Source organism: Mugil cephalus, chromosome 13 (genome assembly GCF_022458985.1).
Source record: "Mugil cephalus isolate CIBA_MC_2020 chromosome 13, CIBA_Mcephalus_1.1, whole genome shotgun sequence".
In the NCBI taxonomy this organism is placed as follows: Eukaryota; Metazoa; Chordata; class Actinopteri; order Mugiliformes; family Mugilidae; genus Mugil; species Mugil cephalus.
This window is the reverse complement of record NC_061782.1, coordinates 1,597,991-1,621,915: the sequence shown is the minus strand read 5'-3', so window position 1 is coordinate 1,621,915 and position 23,925 is coordinate 1,597,991. Positions and strand designations below refer to the sequence as shown.

The 23,925-nt window shown below is 42.2% G+C and overlaps 1 protein-coding gene across 1 annotated transcript in view; it reads left to right on the top strand.

Annotated features, from left to right (window-relative positions):
- The window catches only part of hectd2 (HECT domain containing 2), a 46,022-nt gene extending 27,422 nt beyond the window's left edge, over positions 1 to 18,600 (top strand). The window contains exons 14-22 of the mRNA XM_047602607.1: positions 96 to 184; positions 5,405 to 5,469; positions 5,592 to 5,685; positions 7,867 to 7,941; positions 10,163 to 10,250; positions 11,457 to 11,563; positions 14,611 to 14,726; positions 16,036 to 16,179; positions 16,529 to 18,600. Of these exons, the coding sequence (XP_047458563.1) occupies positions 96 to 184; positions 5,405 to 5,469; positions 5,592 to 5,685; positions 7,867 to 7,941; positions 10,163 to 10,250; positions 11,457 to 11,563; positions 14,611 to 14,726; positions 16,036 to 16,179; positions 16,529 to 16,649 (899 nt within the window). The 3' untranslated portion in view covers positions 16,650 to 18,600. The remainder of the gene's footprint in view (positions 1 to 95; positions 185 to 5,404; positions 5,470 to 5,591; positions 5,686 to 7,866; positions 7,942 to 10,162; positions 10,251 to 11,456; positions 11,564 to 14,610; positions 14,727 to 16,035; positions 16,180 to 16,528) is intronic.
- Positions 18,601 to 23,925: the final 5,325 nt, after the last annotated feature.

The following is a 23,925-nucleotide window of genomic DNA, read 5'->3' as shown; positions in this document are numbered from 1 at the left end:
CCTTCATGTTCCTCTTGCTTTTTGTGTCTCTTTTTGTCGAGTCCTTGCTCTCGTATTTGTGTCTAACTCTGAGCACTTCTCTCTATATATTTTAGGAATGTTCACCTACATGAAGGACTCTCGCTGCCACTGGTTCAGCAGCTGGAAGTGTGACAACTATTCAGAGTTCCAGTTGGTTGGGACTGTATCCTTTATAAAGAAAAAAAACAATAATAAGCTCAGTATTTTTGTTGGTTATAGCATTTAAATGGTGGCCACTCTTCAGCTCAGTCACTTAAAGTTTGGTCTCACATTTAAGATTTTGTTTCCATCTTTAGAGCCTGTAATGTGCATATTTGCTTCCCCTCAATGTTAGATATTATTGCATATGCATATTTTTTAGGATTTACCAGAGTAGACTTTCATCATCTTCCACATGTTCAGCGTCTTTGTGGGAATCTGCACAGATTCATCCAAACTCGAACCATTTCAAGCCACAGAATATGAAAGTGCACTATCTAAAAGTGAATAATTTCTCAAAAACCAGACAGATCACATCCGAACCGTTAAGTTACTGCAAAGCAACATTTCAGTGACCAGATAAGCAGATAAGATTTTGTGCTTTTTGAATGAAATCTCTCCTGAAATGACTGTTTTGTTCTTCTCCTCCTTTAAATTTCTGGAATTAAAATAAAAACACCAGTAAATCAAAACCAGCATCCTGCACGCTAAAAATACTAATAATGTTTTATTGCACACAAACTGATACCAGACGTTCTCTGCACATGCAGGCCGTGAATGGAGAACAGGATCACAGTGCAGAAATCTTTCAGTCTGTCCTCTCTATACAATGATTATGCCTGGACCTTATTTACAAGCGTCATGTTTTCCATCTAAGTGCGTGCACATAACACACGGGGAGGAGATGGGGTTGGATGGTGGGAGCAGAGCCTGGGGATCGTAGGTCCCATATGCAATTAGGTTGATTAGGTTAAAGCTGAACACGGTGGATTGAATATAGTGTAAATGCTCATTAATGCTCTGGATGCAACACAATAATGTATTCATCAGTGTTTAATTAGTGCTATATACATGCAGCACCACTTAAAAGCTTTAGTGCCCTTCAGAAATTTCTACATATCTGCAAATTTTCACACAAATCTTTAAAGTTAGCACAAATATTAAGCTTGATTGTACTATTTCCAGTGTGTGCTGTGAGCTCCTTGTGACTAAATGTTTGTGGTAACTGCTGGTCAGTGTCTACAGCAGCTTGGAGGAATTTTAGCCCATTCCTCAGAACAGAACCACTTCATCAGTAACGACAGGCCGTCCTGGTCCAGATGAAAACACATTTATGCAGAAATGTAGAAAGTTCCGAGGTGCACACAAAGCTTCGAAGCGACACTGAATACGCATTCTCTTACAAACAAAATAGTTTCCTGCACCTTTCTGACCAAAGACCACATACTACACCTCAAACAGCTGCACATTGTTCCTCCTCTCGCTGCTGCTTTGAGCAGGAAATTGGCCTATTTTCACCAACACGTACGCTAGCTGCAGCTACATTCGTTCGAAGCTGTTCTGAGAAATGGCAGTCAGGTGGAGGGCTGTGATTAGCGTTCATTTTTCACTCCATTTGAAACATTTACAAATTACGTGGAAATTCCTTCATCCCACTCAAAACACACTCCTGCTGTTCTTGTAAAGTTATTATCTTGGGCACAAACAAGGCTAATCGAAGGTTTACGTTCAGTTTACAGAGGAGGTCTTGTGTTGTTTCTGCTGTTTGTGCTGCCAGGACTGTGTGCATGTGTGTGTGTGTGTGTGTGCATGTGTGTGTGTGTGTGTGTGTGTGTGTGTGTGAACGGAGAGCGATCCAGCTCTTCAGGCGTAGTTACTATCCAGCTGGGAACTGTCAAAAGGTTATATAACCTAATAGCTGCTCGTTCCTCGCCAGGTTGTGCGTGTGTTCTTGTATTACCCGCAATTGTGGACATACGTCTGTTGTGGAGTATGCGGTCGAGTATTAAAAAGTCGGCACAGCTTAATTATTTGATTTTCGCATGGAGACTTGAGATGGACTTCACGGTTTTATTCCCTGTTCGGTGTTAAGAGAAAGTCTGTGGAATCAAATCGGAGTTTTAGAGCAGAAACAGTGTGAAGTAAATTAAAGTAAAGAGACAGTAGAACCGTAAAAAAAAAAAGAGAAGATGAGTGTGTTTTCTCCTGGGTGTTCCATGCGTGTTCCACATATGTGCTCGCACTGAGAACCCATTTATCAAACCACCTCCACCGTGTTCCTGTTTAGTCGTCATGGCAGCGCCGCATCGCTATGGAGATGAGGCGGTGGAGACAGAGAAAGAGGGAGGGCAGAAAATTTGTAGTAGGGGAAAGAGGGAGATAAATGGAAAGAGGTGCAGTGGGGGCTGTAAAATGGAACAATAGAGCAGAGACGGGCTGAAACAGAACAGGAAGAGACGAGCAGCTGGAAGGCAGACTCATTTTATTTAAATAATGAACAGATCTTTACTCTGTGAGCATCGTATCAAAACACCTGTAGGGACCAGTACATGTTCAGTTTTTTTGTTTCCTCTGGGTGCCGTGGATGTTTGTGCCACTAGGTGGCAGTATGGAGTTTATGGAAACAGTCGTATATTAGTGAGAATCCCTCCAACTCAAAATCATGGCGGCATGTTTGCTACATCAGAGGTTAGCTTCTACAGTGTGACCCTACGGGGCGGAAGTTGAAATAAATGTCTTATTTTTACCTTTACATTCTCCTCAGTCTCCATGTTCAACCGTTAAAAGGTTGAAATTACTTAGAAAAATTATAAATACTATTAAACTAGTCTTACTGTTATTTAGTATTTTCATTATAGCATTAGCATGCTAGCCATAATAACTTGGTAGTTACTGAGGTAAAGTTAAGTGTCAGTTAAATGTGTCTCCATGGACATAAATTACATGAACACATGGGTTTCACAGTATATATGATGCTAGCTGCTATTTTTCTAAGCCTTTAGTCTAAATAACTAGCTAGCATAAGGCTAGCATAAGGCTAGGCTAACTTCAAACTTTATTAATTTGTAAAGTGGTGTATTTGAGATCAAGGTTCACATTAATGATGGTGTGACTTTATTTTTCTATATAAAATCTTAACAAACGTCAAACACAGACATTGACATTTACCTCATCACATAATAGAGAGAAATCCACTGACATCCAGTTCTTCCTTTTAATCTTCTACTATCTTCTAATCTTCTACTCCATAACTTTCTCTGTTTTTGTTCACTGGGGAAACGGTGGAGTTTCCTCCGTGTTTTCCTGATCCTGTGCTGGAGCCGTAGGCTGAGCACTGTGGCATATTTTAACTTTTAATACAACTTTATTCTCTGTTATTGCCACTTCTCTGTGGGTGAATATTGGTTAGATGTATCCAACATGGCGCCCACGAAACACGTGACCAGCTCAGAACCAATCAGCATAGAGGGACAGATCAGACTCTGTTCCCTGGTTGGACAGACTCTCTATAATATATACGACTCTGTCTATATAGTCAGGTGGGTTAATCACACTGGGGAAGCCATACGGTTTTTGCCTGCACCATGGAGTGTAAGGTGTAGGTCGAGTTGTAGGTAGTTTATGCTAACAAATCAATGTGTCTTAAATCAGCGCAAAGAAACTTCAGTTGTTGCACTTATAGCCAGGCACGCGTACAAGTCCTTCATACCAGGTAGTGACAAACAAAGCAGCTATAACACTAATTTAGAAAACAGCTCATTTTAACATTCTCTCAGAAAGTTCCTGTTTATTTACAGGGATGTGTGTGTTCTTATTATAATTGTCCACTGACTCTTACTTGTTCTTATTGGTTCTGAACACTGGTTCACTTTGAATAGGAGCTGCTGTAATGAAAAGTAATTTCCCCCCGAGGATCAATAAAGTGATTCTGATTCTGATTCTGATTCTAACACCTGTCTGTTTCCACGGTTACGCTGTAACCCTCTCATTTACGTGGCCCCGTCCCGCTGTTCCACGGGTGGAAAACTTTAACAAAGGAGTCTAGCGGTCAGAGGAAAAAAAATAAATAAAAAACAGGGATAATGTGAAACAGAGCGGGCATTATTAGAGAGACGGCTTTATTCCCGCCTGCTGTCTCATAAAGTGAAGATATATGAGGAGGGGCCTCTAAACGCTTTCAGGTCCTCTCTCTTTGATATCTGTGTTTGACTTCTTAATTACTGTAATGCTTGTGGTAATTGTGCAGTTTGTGTTTATTTTCATGTCTGTGTATGTGTGTGTGTAGAAGGGGATTTATTTATGTGTGTGTGTGTGTGTGTGTGTGTGTGTGTGTGTGTGTGTGTGTGTGTGTCTGTGTGTGTGTGTGTGTGTGTCGCCTACCTGTAGTCAGTGGTATTCATTTCACATTACACCACATCTGGTCACCACATGTGGCAGCTGTGAACGTTTTGCGTGTGTGTGATAGTCCGACGGCCTTCAGACACTAAGGAAGAAAAAAAAAATGCATGTGGATGTGAATTTCTTTACGTGAACTCGCCGTCACCCTCGTCTTACACCGTAAAGGAGATTCAGGCGGCGTCTTAGGACAGATGTGTCGTCACTGGTCAGACAATGAGCAAAGGTTCCTAAACACAACAAGTCTGTGTTTTGTTAACACTCAACAAACATCTGAGCCATGAGTCTTGGCCACATGTTGTTCCTGTTACAGTATTTATGGGTTTTGTGACTAAAATAAAAGCAACAGGTTCTGGTGCATCTTTAACATCAAGAGAAGGTTGTTGTTAATGAGTCCATAGTCTGTATATAAATATGGACATGTCCCCACTTCCTCCTGTTATTATGCCAAACTGACGCTAATTTCCTGGGTGGAGCCTCATTATTGATGCCCCGCCCACACTTTCTCTACGACTCACTCATGTTTTTACTTTCTTTCTTTTTTTACAACTCTCTTATGGCCCCATGCAACTGCTTCACAGAGACTGGTGGTCGTCATTATGTCACATCCTGTTTCTATGGCATCAACCAAAACTTTTCAAAAAAATTTACACTTAAATACGCATCAACGTTATATTAACTACCTGAAATGACAAAGACTATCCTTAAATATTTTATTTGACGTGTATTTTCATTTTGTATGTCCAAGTCCCGCCCACTAAGACAGAGGGGTGGAGCTTATGACCTTTACTGCAGCCTCCAGCCACCAGGGGGAGCTCTAATTGCTTTGTTCCTTCTCCAACATAGAAAAGGTTCTGGTACTGGTAAAATAACCGTGGTGAAGACTGGACTTTAAACTTAATTTTTGTATTTGTATCCAGAGCTGAGGTAATTTTTTTCCTCTTTTAGGCTCGTTAATAAGTGTTTGTTTATACAACGTGTGCATTTCTTAACCTGACTTGTCCACCAGCTGATGGGCTTAGCAGTTTACAACAGCATCGCTCTGGACATCCACTTCCCCCTCTACTGTTACAGGTAGGTTCCAGCTGCCAGAGCAAGAACTGAATCGCTCCCCTCTAATCTTCTTTTATTTTATTTGATACTTTTGAATGTTTTAAAGAAACATTAACGTTCTTCTTCTGCTGCTTCTTCTTTAGGAAGCTCCTCACTCCACCTACTGTACCATGTGACCAAAATGCCCTCGTCGGCATGGCGACCGCCACCCTGGACGACCTGCAGCAGATCATGCCGGTGAGGTGTCCCGGCTCCTTTTCCTTTTCTAGGCCTCAGATTTTACAGCTGTAAAATAATGACGAGACACAATCTGAAGATTAAAACATCCATCAGGTGTCACATTTGGACCCTAAACGCAGAAGAAAAGTCAACATGTTGGTTCTCAAACTGAAAGATGTCTTGTATTTCCGCTTGTCCGTCACTAGAGAGTGCCAGAGTCAAACTGTTTATCTCTCTCTTCTCCACCTCCTCATCCCTTCTCCTTCATCTCACACTCTATATGGAACTTTAATGTGTCGCTATCAGATCAGATCGAGCCTCCAACAGATCAAATGTTCCTACTTTTGGAAACTTACTTCTAAAAACACGTTAAGTTTTTACACTTCACCACATTTAGATTTGAACATTTAAACGTGTCATCAAACGTGATATCAGACATTGTGACAGATTTCCTTCTATCTAAAGTTCTGAGTCTCTTCTCTTCGAGCACATATCAGTGTTTTTGTTCAGGGTTGTGTTGGTAAACGTCCCATAAACGACCATGTGTTGTAAAGTTTAATTCGCAGAGCGTTTCCAGATGTGAATCTAATTCAGCCACTCACGTCCTTCTGTTTCACTCACTCCCAGTCAGTTTTAGGCTTCCACACACTCGTATATATTCTGTGACATAACCTCCACTAACAATGCGTGCACCACATCTGCACACATTGTACTCACATCGTGTACTCCCTTGTTCTCAGAGCGAGACGCTGCAGCACAGCGCTTTGCTTTTTGAATAAGATTGAACTGGATGGCATTCGGAAAAAGTGAAAGTTAAGCTCTGCGAGAAGAAACTCTGGAGCTCATCGTATTGTAAATAAATGACAGTGACCAGGCTGCAGAGATTTGAGTGACTGGTTTTTATGATCGAGCCTTTTGATGCACCATCAACAGTAAAACTCAACAGAAAAAGACGGTCGATGTAGGTGTATACACAACGTTCCTTTTTATGGCTGATAAAATGCTGTTGTCTGAGCGAGGCATGTGTGTGCACAACAGATGGAACAATCCACTAATTGTAAAGTGTCCAGGTGTGAACACTGATCAGTCCACATGTGGAGGTGGTCTGGGTCCCATTAAAGACCACCTACCCACTGACCTGAAGAGCAGTTGAACTCATTCATTCATCCACTGGTGGAAATGATCTAATCTGAACTGAATCAGCTCAGTTGTGACTGAGTCATTAAATGATGTGTTTGCATGTGGTCAATTATTAACGTGTTGATATTTAAACAGAGGCACGGAGTCAGGTCACATATTTCCTCTTTGTCTTTCTTCGCCTCCGTTACCGGTGATAATCCAACATATCTGGAGGCTTCTAGGCCTCGAGCTGTGAGCTGAGTGTTGTGAGGGTGTAACTAACGTCAGGGAAGAGTAATAATAATTAACATGAATACCAAAGTCATGACTCACACACGCAAGAAAGACATGATTCTGAACCACGCTATAGATCCATTAGAGACAGCTGGCAGCTGTTACAATATGAGTTCATTGACATGTAGAATGCTGGACTCAGATCAGATCCCAGTGAACTGGGACACACTAAGGTGACCTCCGGTCGCTCAGGACGGATGTAAATGCAAGGTCTGATCTGATCCCTGAGAGAAAGCTCGTGAAAAGTCTCGTTGACATTCGCTGTGAGTTACCTGATCACATCACATCTGAAACCGTCCTCGCTGCGAAGGTCAAACACTCGCTAGACACACACACACACATTTGTGGGGGTGCTATAACCGGCCCGCGGTTGTGTAACTGCAGGATATCAGATATGAGGTTTCTGTTGGCATGGCCATTACTCTGGTGAGTCCACAGTAACAAACTTTATTTAAAGATTTAAAGTCCATTCAGTAAATCCAGAAACACTGAAATTCATGCGTTCATTAAATAGATGAATGAATCCTGTGGAGATTAATCCCACTGTCATTCACTTCAGATGAGCCTCATGCAGGTTAGTGGCCGACATTATCTAACTGGTGACATAACTAAACTCATGGGAGCTAAGCTAATGTGATGCTGCAATGCTGTGTCATGTTAACACTGTGTCTGAAGATCAGACTGTTGGAGATGCTGTTTTCCCACCAGTGCCTGGATGAAACAAAGGCTTTGACCTGCAGGAACAAGAGAAAGTGAATGAACTGAGCCCACGGTGTCTCTTTGCAGGAGCTGGCTCACGGTTTGGGAGAGCTGCTGAGCTACGAGGGAAACGTCGAGGAGGACTTCTACCTCACCTTCCAGGTAAGAAGCTTCACCCCGGAGCTCTGGGAAGAGGCCTGTCACTCATTCGAAGCAGCCCACAGGCGCCATCCTTCACATTTGTTAGCGGCGTGAGAAAGAACCAGCTGCGCATAAAACTCTCTGATCAGCTATTGTTAGCGACTCATTGACACGTCGCAGATGTCCGGATTAAAGCGTGCAACGGTGCTGATGGACATCTGTGACCACTGTGGGATTTCACTACGGATAATTTTAGACCTGGATCAGTTCCACTGCTGTCATTAAGCCCATCACTGAAATGTCACACACAGAGGTACAAACGAATGTAGCCTGTAAAGGGATCATGTTTAGGTGGTAAACTGTCAGAGGCATCAGAAACGGTCAGATAATGAATGTTTAAGAAGTTAAGTAATAGTTTTACTCTCATCAGATGGAGCTACTTCTAGTTAACATTTAACATTCAGTAACTTCTGTTGCCTCTAATGTGTAGAGTTTTTCAGTATTTTATTTAAACTAAAACATGAGTCAAGTCATTTAATGGAGCTCCATGGGAAGGCTGTATTTCCTGTAAGGAAGTGGTGTAGAAAGCAAACCTGAGATACTCAGCTTCCTGGTTAGACATCGGCTCTGATTATCAGCTACAGGAATGCTCCCCAACCAACTCTTTATCGCTACAAAAATAAACAACCTTTTACTGGAACCAGGAGCGGAAAAAAAAAAAAAGGTTTTATCTCTGATTTAATACCAAAATTACTATAAATACATTTACTGTCACCCACACAAAAAAAAGGTTACGGCTCACGACTGAAAGACTTTCAGCTATTGCATAAACTCCATTTACGTTACATGACATCAGCACGTTTCATATGGGACGGCCGTAATGGGATAGCTTAGGATCCAGCTGGAGGGGAACATGTGGGATTATGTAAAGGTTGTGTGGAGTGAGTGGAGGTGTTATTTTAACCCACAGTGTGAGCTCCCTCTGAGCTATGGACTGCTCTTAATCACACCACTGTGCACAGCAACCCACTGACCTATAGTACACTGGACCGCTCTCTGTGTCATTTCTGAACCTCCAACCTGCTATTTTGGGACGTATCTATATCCATATGAATGCCTTGGACTGTACGTACGTGCTGCTATGCTGTGGTTGTGCTGCTGCACAATGAACCCACTCTGAAATAATACCAAATATATCCCTAGCTCCTTGAAAGCTAGGATGTATATCCTAAATGCAAAACTTATATTCAACTTTATTTATATCTGTGTTGAGGCTCAGTGAATCATGCAAATGTTGGAACCTCCTCCATGTGTTCCACCGTTATTGATCCAGAACAATGCTCTTGCCATAGCTGCAGCATCAAATTTCTGCAGAACCCTAATCCATGCATTACGTTGCAAAGTTCAATTAATATTATCTCACTGAAGTTTATTTCCTTTTGCTTGTTATATATTTCTACATGTAATCCATAAAATGACTTTGAATTATGCAGCCTGGAGGTCAGACCACCTTCCCATGCCCTCAGTCCTTTACAGTAGTTCTTCCCCGTCTGAACTGGTCTTCCTTATCAGTTTTTATAGCACTGTGCATTTGTCAGATACTCATAAAACATTTCAAACTTACAAATGGAGAAAGTCTATTTAAACAACCTTGCAACTTCTTGTTATCCATATTGTGGTGCACTTGATGCACATAAAGCATACTCCTAAATATGCTAAATATGATATTTTGTGGCGGACCGTTATTTTGGAGTCTCTCCGTTGGGAACTGATTATTCTCCTGCAAAGATCTGATTACTGGGAGGGTTATTTAACCGAGTGATGCATTTTTTTCACTTCAGACATGCCTCATAATAAAATCCTAATTCACTTTTTCCAGACTCATATTCTGATAAGACCTGAATGTAGCTACGCTAGGCTAGTAATTATATGCTGGAACTATCTCTTGACTTGACTTCCTGGATTCTTGTCCTCCCATGAGGGTCTACAGTAGATCTATCATCTTTTATCTGAAACGCATCCAAAAAGGGAAAGAGACGTGTCAGAAGAAAATAAACTCCAAGAACCGGACTGGTAAGGAGATGGGTGGCTCATTTCATGAAGTCATCTCCAGCTGACGTGGCTGCATATTTACACAGCCAGAGGAGAAACGGCGTTTGTCCGTTTGTTTACCAGGTTCATTTCAGGAGATGAATGCATCATCCCTCCGACCGTGTCACTTAGCATTTTGTGTGCTTTGCAGGTTTTCCAGGAGGAAATGGGTGTGGTCAGATCCTTCAACCTGAAGCCTGGAGGGGACAGGATTCCCGTCACCAAGCAGAATAGGAAGGGTGAGTCCGCGCTGGTAGTTTGGCGTTAGCCAAAGTCAAGAAATGTGCTCATAGTTAGACAGGGCGCTCTTTTATACCCGCATCTCTCAAAAGGCCTTTATGTGGGGTCGCATCTTATCTGTCGTCCTGAGATTATCTGAGCACAATCGTATCGTAATCTCTTAGTTCCTAGAGTTTCAGAAAGCAGAGTGGGCGGTGGAGCCTTCAGCCATCCCCAGTCTGAGTTCGAGTGACATCCTTTCTACTTCAGGTTATAAAACTTATAGTTCAGTCTGACTCAGGTGACACTGAACCAGCCTTTAGTTTTACCCTGAGCACCTGTCCTCTAATTTCTTATCTGATTTCTCCTCTACTTCATTATTACCTGCCCACCCTGCCATTTTCCTGTGAGTGTTTCTGACCTGCAGAGCTCCAAAATACTCTGTGGTCCTGGTCCAGTCATCAAGGCCTCCTGCACCCTCTTATATTCAGTCATTATAGCAAATGTATGATCCTATGCTGTAGTTTATATTCGTTTTTTTGTTTGTATGTTCGTTGATGTCAAACGTTGGTAATTGGTCAAGCTTTTTCCAGGACTACTTTTTCTAAAAGCTTCAGTGGCATTGATGATTTGTGCCTCTAACCCTCGGCAGACAGAAATCAGCCGTGGCCATTCACCTGGAACTGTTAATGCCGATACCAAACAGATACTAGGAGGTAGTTCAGTGGACCTGTAGTTTTATGGTCCTCAACATTTATGGAAGACTAATGGGCCATCTGTCTGCACCCACAGTTCCTTTACTCTCTTGAATACGGTGCATGTTGTGAAGAAATAGTTTATGCTTTGGGACAACAGGCGTTGCATAAGGATGGATAAAATATCAGCATTTTGCCCAAGTCGTCCTTTGCACGGTAGCCTAAAGAGGCCTGGAGTAGTGCTACAGTCTGAAGACTATAATCCATAGGAACATCTCAAAAGGTCCTTTGGTGCTGTTTACCTTAATCCCTGCAGAGACTCAGAAAACCTGGCTCGACTTGAAAGTTTCTTTGTTCCTCTTTAAGGGATAAAGTCGAGCTGAGAACATCACCTTATGTTCTCTTATTAAAACTCATTTTCCATCCAGCGGCTCCCGTTGCCGTTCAGGTCTCTACCAGAGCAGCCAAGACTGGAGGGTAAGACTTTGTAATGGAATAATGAAAATCACACCGGTTTCCTTCTTTCCACAGAGTATGTCCAGCTTTACGTCGACTTCCTGCTGAACAAGTCCATCTATAAACAGTTTGCCGCCTTCTACCACGGCTTCCACAGTGTGTGTGCGTCCGACGCGCTCATGGTGAGTCCACGGTGTCGGCGGAACAACTGGTTACACAAATGCTGCACACGTTCCATTAATTAACTGTTGCAGGTAAAATCTAGAAGTGCACTGAATGTTTCAGCCTTCGCTTTTCTTCAGCTTTTATGTCCACAGCCTCCGGCCTTTGCAGCAAACAAGTCAGGAAGTTTAATACTCTTATGTAACTTTAAATAAATGCATTGGGTGGTGTCCATTAAGCAAATCCCTTTAGCAGTATCCTTGGTCAAGGACAGGACGCAGCACAGCAGCATAACCAAAGCCTGATGGGGATAATAACATCAGCAGCACAGGCCAATACTCACACAACCGCAGCACGTCATTCAGTGCGCACTATAACCATTTAGTCTCTTTTATTTCTGCACAAAACTGGTTCAGAAAAACACGAATAAATTTAAAAACTAAATTATTTTCATTGCACTTTAATAGTCAAGGTTTCAGGAATAGAGCATTTTTTCTGCTGAGTCGCCTCCACTTTGATTTATTTTGCATTTTTAACGCTGGATCATACTTCAGGCAAATGTTTGTTAAAAAAATTCAACTCCACGTCGCTCAGATGACATGAATGACTCTTATGTCCTGTGCTGGAGCAGAATCGGTTTCCAACGGAGGGACTCCAGAACAACTTTCTGCAACAAAACGCTAATTAAATGTATGATATGAGCTCATCCTATTATATATAATGAAGTGCATCCAGTACCAGGAAAGGTCATCTAGAGAGGTCGTCTCCATCAGTCAGTCTGAAACACTTTACGACGGAAAGACAAATGCACAGAGAGCTAAACGTTTGATTGGGAGATTAAACCCAGATTGGAAAGAGATTTTTGAGAAACGTTGAGAAAGTTGGTATTTTTGTTGCATAGCTGCAGTGGAGAAACAGGAAATGTGGGGAAAAGAGAAGTTTGAGGGAGTGTCCAGGTCGGAGTCTACCTGGACGCTCTTACTGTAAACCCTCGGCCTCTTACTCCTCAAACTACTGCTCCAGAATGAATGAATTATATCTGGTTTACTTGTATAAAGTTCGTCTTATAATGGTGTAATAATTGGAGTAAATTTATTTTATTAAATTTTATTTATAAAGCATCAATAGCAGAGTCTGAAGCCCGTAGAGCAAACGACGTGTCCTCTACGTTCTGGGTCTAGAGCAGCATCACTACGGGATGGATCAGGGTCTGGAGCCATCGGCACTAACTATCAACTTCACCAGAAAGGAACCCTAAAAGTAGACAAACTAAACAGTGAATGTCTGAAGGTGATATGATACCATGTGGTCTTTAAGACGGGACGGAACCAGGACTTTCAGCGCCTTGTATCTAAGGGGAAGGATCTATAGGAGCCACATAAGCTCAAACTGGAATAATACGTCTTGCTAATTACAGTCGATGTCTTTGGCTGCAGGATGTTGAATCGGTTGAAGGCTTCATACAGATTTAGAGGCTTTTCAGATGAAGATCGATCATAGAAACCTGTGTTTATAAAGTCTGTGCCTATTTTGGCACATTTCACCGTGTTTCTGTTCAGCATCAGGCCGACAGATTATGAACAGGAACATTTATCACTCATTTTTGCCACAGAACCCTAAGACTTAAATTACTTATATGTGTTACAGGCAAAGTTTAAGTGACTAAATAACACCCAGATCAAATGTACGGATACAAGAAAATAACTATAGAAGATGTGATGATGAATCTCTGGCCTCGTGTCCAGGTCTGTTCACTCTCTGAAGATAAAACTTAAATCAGAATCCGTTAACATGTTGGATATTTGGTCCTTGGAACATTTCCTACCTTTAGAGTTTATATTTATTTACGAACTGAATCCTGGAAACGTCTCTAATCACTGGTGGAGAGATTTTCCAAAAAAGGTATTGAGGTAGTTGTGTTTATTTTGCTCCTCAGTCAAATGTTGACTCAAGAGCTGCTGACTCACATCTGATCACGATGTTGTTTGCTGAACTTGGGGGACCCTGAAGAGGAGGAGCAGCCTGAAAGATCCCAGTGGCACCTTCTCCTCTGTGGTATTTCATTTCAAGAGCCCTAATTAGAGACTGCTGACGTGGTGTCACATGACGTAACACCCAAAGTCATGCTGCGCACGTTAAATATTTTTGGCGTGTTGTTTCATGCCGTCGAGCCTCAGCCTGAAGACTGGATGGAAAATCATACTTCAGATATCTCACCGGGTTTGAACTGGTCAACTGCTTTATGTTGATTCTTAATATTTAGATTAATTACATAACATTTCTCAAAGGGAAAATGCCATAACATTATGACCACCTTCGTGTCTTTGAGGGATCACCCCACAGATATTTGATCAGTATGGGATCCTGTGAACTTAGAGGTCAGAAGTCAAACTCTCTGTTATCACCCCTCCCCCCCCGTGAAGCGAATACTCAGTCACGTCTGCATCTTCTGACGTGTTCGGAAGTGGTGAGATGGGCCTGTGGTTGATTCAGGGGTGTATGTGTGTGTGGTTTAGACTGTGTGTGTGTGTCTGATGTTTTGGCCGTCAAGTAATTTCAGTGTGAGTAACATGAAGATCAAGATCTTTTTCATCATTTAGAGTTTTTTTGTTTGTTTTTTATGTGTCCAGACACTGACACTGCTGAGGGTTTTACTAAATTTGTCGCGTAAGTCGGGCAGTTGAGTCTCATCACAATTATAAATAAAGGAACTCTCTCTGACGGTGACGTGGTGACAGTTTGACACACATCCTCTGTTATCAGCTGCAGAGCTGTGACGAGACCCAGCTTCCTGTTTCTCCTCCTCGTTTACCGGCCGCGCTTCACTTGCAACCATGCAGGCGGCGGAAATGACTGCAGCTATTGTGTCTTAGTGGAAATTCTGCAGAAATGCTGGCGTTGGCTCATCAGGGCCGTTCGATAAGATGCGTGATTTAGGTCAGTGGGTGGAGGCGCGGCGTGACGTGGCCAAACAAACAACACATGCATAACATTTTAATGCTGTTTACTGTTGGCATTTACTGGAACGCATGAATGCATGAAGCTTTTTGCTCTGATCTCGTTGCAGCTGCTTCGTCCGGAGGAGGTGGAGATGTTGGTGTGTGGGAGTCCCGAGCTCGACATGAGCGCCCTGCAGAAAGCTGCTCAGTACGAGGGATACAGCAGGACGGACACCCCTGTCCGGTAAAAAGGACCACTTCCTGTTTACTGCAACCAACAAACACTGCTACACAGGAAGTTCACATACTCTTCACACCCAGTGACCCAGGCTTTTAATAGGCCGAGGCCACCCACTGACACAGACCTACCCCTGTTTTGTTTTTTTTTAATCTGGTTTTTCTGATCGCGCTCGCAGCAGCTCTCTCTTCATTTCACCTTCACGGCTCTTGAGCCTGAAAACGTTTTGCTGGCTGACGTGAAGTGAAAGTCAGCAGGTCTGGATTGCAAATGTTTGCACAGAATTTTGTAACAGCTCTCGTCCAAGTTGCTCTCCGTCTCCTCCACTCAGACACAGACACATTTGTTCCTTTGTCTCCCTGCGGTCAGAGAGGAGGAGAACGGGCCGACACTTGTCAGCCGCAGATAATGAAGCTCGGCGCGGCGCTGACAGCTGACAACAAGCAGCCGCTGGCCTGTTATACAACTCCTCAGCGAGGAGGCCCGTCTGGGGCCCCGTTTGGAGCTCGCATTAACATTCATCCGGGAGAAATCAGCTCCCGGTGGCCAGATTTAAGTCCATGTGTCCACGCCTGCCGTTAAAATGTGTCTCCACATGCGTCCCCAGTCAGCGCTGGAGATCTGATCCCAGTTTGACATGTGAATGGGAATAAACACAGAAATCATTAGGGGTGCAAACATTTTTTCATCAGTAAAATATTATTAGTAGAAACAGCATTATTATTACTTTTCTCTTATTATTATTATTTTATTAATTTATTATTGTTGTATTAATATATTATTATGAGGCTGTTATTCGTATAAGTTTTTTTTCAATTTTGCTTATTTTTTTATTATTTTGATTTGTTTTATAATTATTAGTAGCATTATTATTATTTTCTCATATAGTTATTATTATTATTAATAACAGTAGTATGAGTGTTATTCATAAAAATGTTTTTCTTGTTTTCATATTTTTTTTTCTTATTTTTTATTACTTTTATATTGATTTATTTTGTAATTATTATTGATAGTAACAGTATTATTACTTGTCTATTATTATTATTATTATTATCATCATTATTATTATTATTGTTATTATTATTATCGGCTGGTTGTTGTTGTGGGGACATGATCCAGATTTAGGAACAAGCTGGAAAGTCTGTCTTTATTTATTGACGTTAGTTATTTTAAAAATCAAACCTAAAAGCTAAGTTCTTTAGTGACTTTTATGGCTGCGTCCCCAGTTTAATTGATGCATTGTGCTGATGTGCAGGTGATGCGATTAAAGGGCCGCTCTCATGCTTCCTGCTGTTGTTAATGTGCTGTCTCTCAGGAGCTTCTGGGACGTGGTGCTGGCGTTCCCTCTGGAGCTGCAGAAGAAGCTGCTGCACTTCGCCACAGGAAGCGACCGCGTTCCCGTCGGAGGAATGGCCGACCTCAACTTCAAAATCTCCAAGATCGACGTCCCGACAGACTGGTACGTCCCAAAAGACCCGACCCCCGGAGGCAGCTCTGTGGGCGGAGGCAGAATCAGTGACCTTGCTGCAGGAGATAAGTCACGCTGTTGAACTTTAACAGGCCTTGAATCTGGGTCAGGGAATGAACAGTCTGCCCTGCTGCTGCCGCTGCTCTTTCAGACACACTGACTGGCTTTTATTTTTATCTCACTCTGAATCCAGACCATTGTTCTGGGCGTTCTCCTATCAAGCTTTTATTTCATTTTAGTCTCACAGCATATCATTCTAATTCCTCACAATGCCAAGGTGAATACCAGCATTAGCTCTGGACTGGATTAATCTGTGTGTGTCTACTTCCTGTCTCCCCAGGCTGCCCATCTCCCACACCTGCTTCAACCAGATCTGTTTGCCTCCGTATCGAACCAGGAAGGAGCTCAAACACAAACTCACCATAGCCATCTCCAACGCTGAGGGCTTTGGCCTGGAGTGACAGACTGTTAGCGAGGCGAGCTACGCGCCTGTCAAAACTATCACAACATGCCTTTTGAATCTGCGTGGATCAAACTGTCGAGGAAGCAAACGCCACGATTCACACGAAGCTGGACTCCCCGTTTATTTTCGTTTTTTAACTTCTTCAATCTGCAGCAGATACGACGGGAGCTTCGCCCAGAGACGCTACACATGCTTTGATTTGCACAGAAACGAAACAAAAAAAAAAAGAGGAGTTTTAGGAGAACAATACTGTGCAGACGTTTTAAGCACTTTACATGTTTCCCAGAGCTGCAGGTCAATGACCCCAAACATCCAGCTCATCACCTCCCCTCAGCCACGACTCGGAGACGGAGACGGAGTCCTGCAGCAGATATTCTGAAACCTGAAAAATGTCTTTAACTTATCGAACTGCAACCGAGCTGTTTGCTCTCGGTGCCTAAAACATCTGCACAGTCCTGTAGAAGTCACATGTTTATGAAAAAAAGAAATAAGAAGAACTGAAATGTCAAATGTTTGTGGTCCCGCGCCGTCAGAAATGAATTAAAAGGAGGTAACTGGTTCGCTCAGGAAGTTTAAATGACCAGGCTTATTTAAACCTACGGAAGGTTAACGTGTCAGATTTAAATATTTCAGAGGAGACTCGTCGTCGTTTTGAGATGTATGAATTTATTATTCCCTGTCTTCTGTAAATTTTATTTGTTTGGACTTTGTGAATATATTGTTGCAGCCCACTGTCGGGATAGAAAGCTTTGCTGGGAGAAGAGCGCCGCCGCGGTGGTGTGTCGTGTGATTGTGGATTGTGTTGTAATTGTCGACATTGCCGCCTGTTTGACTGAACAGAGGCAGCAGCAGACGTGTTAACATTTAGTTTTTTTTTTTTAAGTGTTGTTTAATGATGTTTGTCGACAGGTCAGTGCTGGTTCTGATGGAAGGACAAACAGAACAAATTCCACCAGCTGCAACATAGAAAACTGTTTCTGACAGAGGATAAGTTCCAGACTTTAACCTCCTGAGAACCGGCGTCCTCATATGGGGACATTATGTTATAGCTTCTTATTCTGCTTCATTTAGACCTGTTGTCCTCATAGGGGGACACTTGAATCTGCCGTGTCCTGGTAGTGAAGGGTCCGTACACTTCTTTATTTATTCTCATGAACTTTTCTAGTTTGATGTGACATGAAAATTTAACAAACTCTCAAGTTTTTATTCTTCTTTCCTTCTAATCTCAAATACCTGAAGATATTAGTCTTGTCTTGAAGGAGATTCATTGAGTCTCAGGAGGTTAAAGTGGAAAGAAAAGACTTGATGAAACTACAGAGTTCTGTTGTGTGTTGGTGCGTGAGTTCAGCCTGATGCAGAAAGTTCTGGTCTGGTAAGATGCCGCGTGCATGTCATTATTTTTTTTGGCCTCGTTGCTGCTGCTGTCTCATTCCTCTGTGTCTTATGTAACGTTGCCGTGGTAAAAAGTCGTGAAGACAAACTAGAGTAACCGAGCAACCGTGGAACAGCCTCCTCAGTCTAATCTGGGTCACTCGTTCACTCTCAGAGCTCCTCACACCGTCCTTCATCCCCTCAGAGCAGCAGCAGCGTCCTCCATTCACATCACGTCCTCGAACTGGGACTGAGACGGGGACTGAGAGGAAGTCGGATAATGTCTTGTTAATGTTTTGTTGTTGTTTGTTTTTTAAGTGTTGACCCGGGTCTGTTGTGTGTGAATGGGACCAAACTGTGTCAGGTTATACAGTGGGACTGAAGCGTAAAGACCTTTGAGATGTAATTATTTTCTTTCTTTTTTTTCTTGTGTGTTCGTTTTAATTTAACAGTTGTTTTTGCCGGGAGCGGTCGATGCGCGGCCCTCTCTCTGGAAGCTGTCCCGCTCTGCTGTCCTCCTCTGTAACGTCCTGTGTATTTCCAGTAAAGGTTGACGAGGGCTCGTTCCTCCGCAGAGACGCTTCTTTCTGACTCTTCTTTCTTTATGGACTCACTGCTCTGAATCCAGCCGCACACAACGACCTGCTGATGTGTGGTTTCCAGCGGCGGGCAGAGTGCAGTGTTTGGTCATGGGTGCAGCAGACGACCTGCAGACATGATAAACTCACAGACAGAATTATGTAACACAGTCTGTGATGAAGTTATGTATCCATCAGCAGCTCTTTGCTGTTAGAACTAAAGGAACTGGGCCCTGGTAGCAGCTGAGGGAATAAGTATTTAAATATTATTTACATATATACACATTTAGAAACAACGACTTTAGACTAAAGTGCTGTGCAGACGAGTCAACGCATGCAAAACAAATACATAAAACACGTACACACACAGGTCAAACCTCAGAACCATGGAATCATTAACCCTTAGATGCATGACCTACCAACAAAATGACCCCAATTACAATCAATGGATTTGATGCAGTGAACTCGTTTCAGACAGACAAACAGGATTATTTCATTTCTCAGCAGCCACACCCTGGTGGTGGTGGTGCTGAGCTGTTTGTTTTGTGCTTTAATGTTAGATAGCGATTAAGTTTCTGAGAGAATCTTGAGAAAACAAAGCAAAACAACGAGATAAATAACTTGAGAAACCGGAACATTTTCTTCTGAAAACACAGAGGAAATAACATGGATGAATGCGTGTATGAATGCATGGCCACGTACAACTTCTGTGTGTTACAAAACATTGTGCCATGTGCACAAACACAAAGCCAAAATAATCACTGCTGGATGAAGAGGAGACATTTTTCTGCACCAACACAAAGACAGAGTAAAGATAGAGGTATGAAATCAAGCTAAATTAAAGCGTTGATAAAACGAGCAGCTCTCAGACCAAATAAAAGAATAAAAATGAGTCTTAAGAGGCGATTTATAAACGGTGTCTGGAACAGCCTTATGGTTGAAGGGTTTTGGGGTCTGCAGCTGAGAAAGGACGATCTCCTCTGAGCTTTAACGTCACTAACACCAGAGGAACCTGAGAGACAGAGGTCAGACAGATGTGATCACCTTTGATTTCACTGAGACCTTAAAATCAGAGCTGATGAAATGAAGGGAGGCCAGGACGGGGTTCTGGTGAGAAGATAAGCTACGAACAGCTGTGCATCGAGATCAGCTGATTGAGTTAAACCCGGCTTATTGGGAGAGAACACAGGTGCATTTATGTGGAGAAAGCAAACGTTTTCCTGGTTCATCTGATTTTCGCAGTGAAGCATCAAACACTCTGGGGTTGAGCTTCTTAAAGAGAAACGAGGCCTGCGTTGATGTGAAGGAACGAAGCTGCTGCAGGACTGAAGCTTCCTGGATGTTCATCTTCACATGTTCTCACTGCTGCAAACACCGATTAAAGCTCGACAAAGCTGCTGCTTCTTCTTCTTCCTTTCTGCCTCCTCTCTCTCTGTCTGTCTGTGGTGGAGAGGTGCCCTACTTCACTGCCGGGAGAGAGTGTGATCTTATCATCTATTAAACAAACAGAAATATGTAGGCCATGGCCACCGCCGCTTTGTCACTCAGTAACCGGCCATTATCTTTTTTTAATAGGAGGGCAGACTGGCTGACTCTGCAAATATTTTTTTTTCTCCTCTATTCATTTTCAAAAATAATCCCTCGGCAGAAGCCAAGTGTCAGGACGATGGCGACCTCACGTCTTTAACTGAGGCCGTGATGTTTTAGATCCAGCTTCAGAGAATCGAAGCCATCGATCAGACTTCTCCTCGGGGGAGGAGTGGAGGGGGCTCTGCACTCATTGGTGGCACAGTATTGACATGAACTCGCTCTCATTCAAGTCTTTTTTTTTTCTTTTTTGCTGTTGTTGTTTTGGAAATTTCCATGTTCCTCCTCTGTTATCCCCCCGAGAAAAAAAGCCTGTAGATCTGTTTTTTTTTTTAAATGTTTAGAACGTCATCCTAAATGTTTGATTCAAGTGCTAATTCTAAATGATCTTTTCTTATAACAGATACGTTTCACTGATGCCTCAGAATAAGAAATGTCTGGGTTGTAATCCATCGTGTGTCCTGTGTGGAGTTTGCATGTTCTCCCTGTGTCTGTGTGGGTTCTGGTTAGGTTCACCGGTGAGTCTCTATCTGTGCTGGCAGAGAATCAATGACTGATTGTCTCATGCAGACGTGCAGGCAGTTGCGTTTCCATTCCCCCTAGAAATGTGTGAAACCTGAGCATCCCATTAAAAACAGCTGGTAATGAAACTTCTACATGTCTAATCACCTCTCAAAAATCTCAAATAGAAAGAACGTTTCTGATGCAGGGGGTCATGTTACCAGTTCAAGCTCAAGTGACGGCAATTTAAGAGAACTATGGGACATCACATGCATCTTCTTTATCTTAATTTCCATATCTTAATGTAACCCCTCTACATTTAATTGCTGTTTTATTTTGAAAGAAAAAAAAATCTTTGTTTATGCCACATATGGGAAATTTCCTTGTGCAGAATCAATTAATTTTTTTGTAAGAATATATATACAAAAAAACAATAAAACAATCCCCCAGTTCTGAAGGCCTTAAGAGACGCCGGGACATAGGAGAAGAGATGTCTGGAGAAATACGGGGACAAATTATTGGATCATGGTTTAAAGTATCAAGAGAAATGCAGACACGTTTGGTTAGTTATAAAAATGATTAACAGGACTTATTGGACTCAGAACGACTTCAGCACTTCACGAAACTCTGACTTATGTTGGAGATGTGACGCTTCTTCTGACTTTCCTCTGCTCTGGTTCAACAGCCACTGCTCTGTCTTCTGGCTGTGCTACCGAAGGGAAATGGACTAAATGTCAACCACAGCAGCACATCAGCACCTATTACTGGGTGCAGGATAAAGTGGTGACATTGGAAAAACAAAAGCAGATAAACGGATGAGGTCTTATGAAGATTTGTTCCTACGAAAGGCTGATGGATAAGGAAGAGTTAGATATGAAAGTATGGAGGCCTTATACTGTGGTATCTGGATACACATGTGGGTCTGCATTTGTATGCATATATATTGAATATGTGCAGGTGTGAATACTGGTTGGACTCCCTCTTTTTTTATTCTTTTTGATCTGATTTGGCTATTTTTTTTTAAAAAAACGCTAAAAACAAAATCAAATTTGAAAGAATATACAAAAAATAACACTACTCTAAAAAATATAGAGAGAGGAAAATAGACACATAACATTATGTAATATCATATAAAATGTTGACAGTGAGGTAGCTTGTGCAAGATAAGGCAGTGCAAAAAAAAACTGTGCAATTATTGTGCAAAATAAAATGATGAGTTATTCAGATGACACAGTTCCTTTCCTTCTGTTCCTTTTTGACATTTTCCTCTTGTCATTTTCAGACAGACTAAATAACACAAATTGAATTCAATCTTTCGTCTGTTGTTAAAGGAGCTTTAGTTGTGTTAACGTGAGGTCTTATATCTTAAATCTCCTGTATCGTCCGGTCTCAGCTCCTCGTTCATCTCTAAAAAGACCATTTACAGTTTACAGTTACTACAGAATTCAGCCGCTCGTGTGCTGACGAGGACCAGAGGGCGAGAGCACATTACACCATCTTTAAAATCGCTTTCAGGGTCCATTTTAAGGTCCTTCTTCTTCTGACTTGCTTTTGACATATCAACCCTCACAAACCCTGATGTCCTCCAGCATCTGCCTTTTAATAATACCACAAGTTAGATCTATGACACACGGGGAGACAGCATTCAGTTATTCAGGGATGATTTGACCATGGACAGAACCCATTAACAAGCAGCAGATGCTTGGATTGTATGCGCTGACATCAGGAGGAGGCAAGTGTAGATAACTACGTCCTGACTAATATGGTGTCCGGTTGTTACATAACTGAAGTCCTGTTTCAACAGTAACTTGGCAAAAGATGTTTCTGAATGTTTTAACTTTGTCAACAGCTTTTCACCTACAGCTTTGTGAAATGACAGAAACTTTGATCTGTGCAGATATCAGAGCAAATATAAAGCAGGTAAACACAGTTTGCATCATCCAAACGTGGACAAACAAGGGAAAGGTAAAATCATTGTCCACCTTAAATAAACTTTTATATTTATTCAAAAAAAACAGTGACTTTGTCTTCTGGTGGCGGTTGACCCCCCCTGACCTCATTCAGACCATTGACATCCATCTGAATGAGATCAGGGTGGGTCAACTCATCACACCTGCCCAAGCTTTCAGCACCTGTGTCTCCACACTCGTCCCCCAACCAGCAGTTGAGATCTGATCTCAGTTTTGTGCAAATGAACTTCCAATAGATCTAAAGCTGGATCGGGATTATGATTGGTTGGTTGGTTGGTTGGTTGGTTGGTTGGTTGGTTGGTTGGTTAGTGAATTAGTTGGTTGGTTGGTTGGTGAATTAGTTGGTTGGTTGGTTGGTTGGTTGGTTGGTTGGTTGGTTGGTGGGTTGGTTGGTGAATTGGTTGGTTGGTTGGTTGGTTGGTTGGTGGTTTGCTGGGTTGGTTGGTTGGTGGTTTGGTTGGTTGGTTGGTTGGTTGGTTGGTTGGTGGTTTGCTGGGTTGGTTGGTTGGTGGTTTGGTTGGTTGGTTGGTTGGTTGGTTGGTTGGTTGGTGAATTGGTTGGTTGGTTGGTTGGTTGGTGGTTTGCTGGGTTGGTTGGTTGGTGGTTTGCTGGGTTGGTTGGTTGGTGGTTGGTTGGTTGGTTGGTGGTTTGCTGGGTTGGTTGGTTGGTGGTTTGGTTGGTTGGTTGGTTGGTGAATTGGTTGGTTGGTGTATTGATCTTTATTGACACAAATTAATACAATATTTTGGTCCAAACAATAAATATTTACACAATAAATCCAGTGACGCAAGTTTAAAATAATCAAAGAATTTACTAATAATAAAAATCTTGACTGTTGGAGTGAAGGTTCCTCACCAGGCAGAGATATGTATACTTGGTATTTGGACTCCTGCAGGCGATGAGGATGATCGCTCTGTCTTGGAGAAAAGTGGACGTGCCCTCGATACATATGTGGATAAAGGAGATGGCATCTTGTATTATGTTGGAAAGACTGACGTATATAACCAGGGGAAGGACTGCAGAGTCTGAGACTGTATGGAAACTTTTAATAGAGTTTCTTTAACGTCACGTCTTTAAAGTGACTGCTGCATTGATGTATGCTGCTGAGTGTTTGTGTTTTGTTTAGTTTATTTAATTTGTGTGCGGTATGTGAAATGTTTTGTGGAAATTGTGACTGTTCACTTTATGGATGTTATTGTTTTGATTGTTGTCTATTTGTACAAGTGAAATATATATAAAATTCAATAAAAATATTGTTGAAAAAATA